At 34.9% G+C, this 6000-nt stretch overlaps 1 protein-coding gene across 1 annotated transcript in view; it reads left to right on the top strand.

The window, feature by feature from the left end:
- Positions 1 to 6000, top strand: part of LOC122809460 (sterol 26-hydroxylase, mitochondrial-like) — an 858859-nt gene that overhangs the window by 629479 nt on the left and 223380 nt on the right. Inside the window, exon 6 of the mRNA XM_044080983.1 lies at positions 5468 to 5631. Coding sequence (XP_043936918.1) covers positions 5468 to 5631 — 164 coding nt within the window. The remainder of the gene's footprint in view (positions 1 to 5467; positions 5632 to 6000) is intronic.

The raw sequence follows: 6000 nt of genomic DNA, 5'->3' as shown, positions 1-6000 counted from the left end.
GGGCAAATTGGTGTAACTAAGAAAATAATTTTTTTGAGCTGTGATACAGAATCTGAATTATGTAGACATAGTAAAGCCTTGCTGAGATTAATTCAGATGGCTGCCAAAAATACGACTACTAGAAAATGGAAAACAAATTCTAAACCAACCACATTAGAAGTAATGGATATAGTAAGAGATACTGATATAAAAAAAAAAAAAAATAAAAAGAGAGAGAGGACTGTTTTGAGCAAAAAACACACAAATTTAATGAAGCACTTTTCATCTGCCTCTGTGGACAGACTTTTTCGGATAAAATGAAATGTTAAAACACTTTATAAAAATCTACTAAGTCACACGTATTAAAACAAGCAATAATCCAGGTCAAATGACAGTGTTTACAAGTGCTAAGCAACCAGTACTATATTCCTCTGCTGTTTAAAGTTACAGTACATAAATATAACATTAACTTAAAATAAAATATCAAGTCTGTTAATAAGAAATTGAAGGTAAACAAATTAACATACAGTGCATGCCAAAAATTCCATACAAAAAATACTTCAAATATGTTCATAAAATTCATGTTACCTACATAAACTCTTTAATTTTAATAAACAAGTAATGTCACACACGTCACTAACGCCCAGAAAGCTACAGGCATTCAATGACAGTTGCCAGTATAATTCTAGTTCTTCTAAATTCAAAGTTAATGGTCCTGGAAGTGGGACCTTTAGTAAAGGGTAGGAGCAAACTGCATAGAAAAAAAAAATGGGAATTGTGGGAACAATACATACAGAATAATGTCTTGCAGGAGGAATGAGGTTTAAGGAAAGGCAGGAATTGAATCAACTATGTCAACTTCAATTGAAAATGATTACATAGAATATTCTGTGGCATATATAATGTTTGCAACTGAAAATATGTCAGTGTGGTTTGTTTTCATTTATAAAATGAAAAAGGCACGGATGCTCAGCAGTCTTTAAAGCCACTCCACAATTTAATTCATACTAGAACCCCATTAAAAACAAATAATATAGATTCATATAGTCTATATGATTTGTTTTTAACTAAGTTCCAGCATGAATCAAATTGCAGTGCTGTTTTAAAGAATACAGAGAGTTTGTGCCTTTTTCATTTTAATCGATTTGTTGTTCTCTTTGGATTTGTGTGTTCTCATTTATATAAATGTATGACATATCATTAGTAATAACTCAATAAAGATGTTTTTTGTTTAATAAAAAAATAGGTGCAAATGCCTGCAGCATCAGTTCTAACTGGTACCTAAAGCTGGAACCCTTGGCTGATCAGTGACGATTTGGCACCTACACTAGAAGTAATTTACAGGTATATACATGCTACACTTACATGTAGATGGGGTCTCTCTGAGTCAGGAGGTTATTCAGGGCTATTGCGTGGACAGTAATTAAATCAGTTCTAATTTACAAGGTACAAGTTTCTATAATAAAAATGAAAACTCAAGGTGCCCAATACAGTGGTGACCATTGAAAAGGTGTACTGCTGCTTTCTGAAGTAAAATGGTAAGCAACGAACATTTGGAGCTGTACGTAAAACTCCTTACTATACACAATATGAAATCATACAGTTGTTTATTATTATTATTTGACATATAAATTACTGGACTCATCAGATTATACTCACCTACAAAAATTATACCATCATCAGTTACCAGTGCAGCAAAGTAACCAGAATTGCCATGGGATATTCACTAAATGATGCTTTTCTTTCTATTTTAATAGCAATTGCATGCTTCCAAAAATTGTTGAACTGGACCAGCATTATCAGCTAATTCTATACACACTTCCATAATACTATGATCTACAGCCATAAAGTCCAGCATAAAAAAAAAAAGATCTCTGGAGCAGATGTCAAATGCAGTGCAGTCTCATTCTATCAATATACTTGAGAAAATGTTTCTTGAAAAGCATGACATTATGTATCAACATACATCAGACTCCCTCTTATCCAGCCTCTCTTTAACCGGCCATCAATTTCTACCATAGCCCTAGCAAAAGACAAGAGAGAAGAACAACACTTGCGCCTCCTCTGGGCTAAATAATGGTACACATTTGAGTTTTAGCTTTATAGTCATTAGAAAAATGCATACTAACACAAATCCTGTTATTCCAGCTGATTTATAACCTATAAATGCTATTTTGTATGCTTTTTCTGATTAACCAGACATTTGTTTATCTAGCCTAAGGTTCAGTCCCAGCAAGAATGGATAAAGGGCGTCTACTGTAAGTTTTATATGCTGGAAGCTTCTATCAAAAAAAAAAAATGAGTACAGATAGTTGGATGAATCCCCATTACAGCATACTACCTCAGGTTTCTCTTCAAGAGCACTTTGGTCTGTCTTCTTCCTCACACCAGAATGAGCATTTATTTTTGGCATAGAAATGTTCAGTCTGTGTAAAATTTCTCTTGTCAGGCAACAACCTAGAATGTGCTGCGGGCCTGTATAGTCCAGAGGTGGCACCACAACTCTCATCAGCATTGCCACACATAGGGCAATATCTGGTGACACTTTATTCTGGGATTTTCATCACATTCCAATTCTGCTACATGACATGGGAGCACCAGAAATCAAAAACTTCACTGTCATATTCTGAAAATGATGCTGTCAGTGCTGGTAATTTGTCTACACCAGACAGGTCTGAGTCTCTGCAGATGTTCTGATTATCCTTATGTTCTCTGAAACAACTTAGGCTGCTCCAGATTTTGATAGCTGCACTGAATGCTCTGAATATTCTTAGTTTCTCTGAAACTTGTCAGCATTTCTTGGTAAATGCATCCATGAATCTACCAAATGACCAGCACACTGTTGCAAAACACTACTTCCTATGAAATGCATTCCTGAAAAACACTGCTCCTTGTGAAACATAGAAATACAAAACACTGCTCCCTCACTCCCTTTTCAATACATTTTGTTGCAAAACATTACTCCAATTCTGATTGTCCACCAAAATGTAGAAGCTAAAATCAGCCTGTTGTCAACTGAGTAAATTAAATCACTCTCCAGAATGTTGGCAGCATCAGGAAAAAACAGATATATACAGTTGTTAATCAGGTAAGGTCACAGTCTCTTTTTCAGGGGTGCCAAGGAGCAATGTCCAGTTAAGAAACTAGGGAGGCTGTGGATATCAAACCAAGGACTCTTTCAGGGTTCAACGTTCAGGGTTCAAGTATAGCAGCGTATAGTCTTAAAGCTCTAGATTAAATCGATGAGGGCAAAAATTGGCATAATGGCAGCAGACTAATTGTCACTACTGCTTATAAACTTTATTCCATCACACAGCACAGTGGCAGATGCTTTTACCATCTTGACCAGAGTATTTGAAGGCTTGCCTCCACGAAGGAAAAAGGGACTTTCTACAGTGTCTTTGCCAAAACCTTCCCTAGCCAGTCTAAAATGTACTCCTGGTCACACCTAAAAATAATGCAATGGTATGAGAAAGATCTAATTAGTTAATAATATATGTGAGCATTCTTTTCAGTCTGCATAACAATGATTGCTGATCTTTTAGATTTCTGACGAGAAAAAAAATATTGTCTTTTGTTGGGTAATGTTAATTTATTCAGTAAAGCTGAATATAGTAGCCTGTTCTTGAGGAGCATACCTCTCAACCGCTTAGCACAAGAAATCTGGACAAAGCCTAAAATAATGAGGGACAGAGGCCCACAAATCTGGAGAAACTTAGAAAGCTATCAGTATAACAGTATTTGTATTCGCATGCATTTTTTGAAATATATGAAGTCTGAAATTCAAATGTAAGTCATTATTTACTGACTTCAGTCCTCAGTGATATGCCAGAAAGCCACATATTTTATAAATATTTTATGAGGAAAAGACCAAAAATGTGAAGTAAAATCTGGACATTCTGCAAAATTTTGGACAGTTGGGAAATATGTTGAGGAGTACTCTACTACCATTTTTTTCATTTATGTAGCCTAATGTCCCTACTTTAAACAAAACTCTGCAAAACAAATTTCCTAGACTGTGAGAAATTACCTGGAAAGGTCTTCCAGAGCTACAGACCATTTCTCTGAAAATGCTGCTGTGAGCAAACAATGATTTATCTGTATGAATCACTGTTAAGAAGGTGATTCTCAGCTTCAGAAACAAGGGAAGATTGTTTTTGTTTCTGATCAGGAATTGTATAAAACTAACAGATTCTGAGTCCATACGAGTTAATGTAGGTGTACGGAAAATAACTTGACAACACTTTTCCTGAACCATTTTAGCAAGGCTGTTTGGTCAAATTTTGTCAGTTAAATATGAAGTTGACTGAATCTGGTTGATCAAATGTCAAAGTGAATGAAGGGCTAGTCCATAAATTACCACTCTGTATAGTATGTGCAGAAGTCAGAAACTTGGTACTTAGAGCTTGGGGCTGGGTTTTGGATAGATTTAAAAGTTAGGATTATGTTTAGAGCTAGCTGTAGGGCCAGGGTTAGATTCAGGATTAGATTTCTGTCTAAAGTAACATTTAAGGCTTCTGTTAAGACTGAGGTAAGGTTAACTTTGTGGTTTGGGTTAGGTTTAGGGGTGAGCTTAGTTTTAGAGTTAGGTTTATTCTTAGGATTTGGTGAAGGGCTAAATTTAGGTTTATTTTTTTTTTTACATAGGATTCACTGAAATTTAACGGCAATTGAGTCCTGTGACCATTTATGCCTGACCAACACCCACATCCAGACCATACCTCACTTCTCTAGAAGGATTAGGCAGTCAAACCAAGGTTTAATTTGTAGGTACCTATCCAGTCAACTAGGTTCATCTGTTGTGGGTTCCCATCCAGTCAACTAGGTTCATCTGTTGTGTGTACCCATCCAGTCATCCAGGTTCATCTAATGAAAAGGTAAAGCAAGTTAGAGTTAGGATTAAGTTTACAGTGTATGTGTGATGATATCAAATGCATGAGAGTTTTATATTTTGTCCACATATAAGAAATATTAGAGTAATTGTGTATATGACTGATTTTTGTTTTTTTAATGAATTTGTGTTTCAGTAAAATGATATTCAGTGTTATCAGTTTTTCAGTAGTAGTGTTTTCCGTCATCCTGAATGAAACGTCTGAGATCCTAAAGCAGTGTATATTAATATGAGCTCATTAGTGTTTGATTATGGATTAGAAGTGCTGTGATGCACCTCTACAACATTAAGACTTCAAATTTCTTACACCCTTAGTGCATCAAATAATATAAACGTTATAAATGTATTATTTAAGACAGAAGCAAAACTCCATAAATTAGTATCTGTGCACTTAAGTTCATCCTGTGTCTTGTAAGATATCTGTGTGTATATATATATATATATATATATATATATATATATATATATATATATATATATATATAGATAGATGCATATCTACATATATATATATATATATATATATATATATATATGTGTGTGTGTGTGTGTGTGTATGTTCTTAAGCTTGTGTTTCCATTTTCATTTTTATTTCAGCAAAGAAACTCATTGACAAAAAAATGGACCAGATCCAAGCTCGATTAGACAGACAAGAGCCTGTGGAAGGTGAATATCTCACATACCTTTTGTCTGATGGGCGGCTCACCCAGTCTGAAATCTACAGTGCTGTGACAGAAGTCTTGTTGGCTGGAGTGGACACTGTAAGTACAATACTGCTGTCTTCATTCAATTAATTTTCTGCATAACTTTTTCAAAGAAACATGTACAGAGGTAAGTTTCCAAATGGAGGGAACATAGTAGAACAGCTATTGAATAAGTTTCAAATTTCACATTTAAATGAGACAGTGACTTTACACACTTCTGATTGTATCTTACAGGTCTTGACTTCAGCCAGCCAAGTAAAAGCACTTAAGAAATAAATCCTATAAAGTGACAATTTAGCTTCACCTACCTGATACATGAACAGAACCTTTATTTTCTACTTTTTGACCAAATACAACCATGGTTTCACTCACATGAACCATTCCATCTCTTTAATGATGTTGGACAAGAGTCTCAGATTAGACAAC

Source organism: Protopterus annectens, chromosome 8.part0 (genome assembly GCF_019279795.1).
Source record: "Protopterus annectens isolate FY-2018-M chromosome 8.part0, PAN1.0, whole genome shotgun sequence".
NCBI classification, from domain to species: domain Eukaryota; kingdom Metazoa; phylum Chordata; order Ceratodontiformes; family Protopteridae; genus Protopterus; species Protopterus annectens.
Note: the sequence above shows the minus strand (reverse complement) of the source record. Positions and strands in the feature narration are given on the sequence as shown.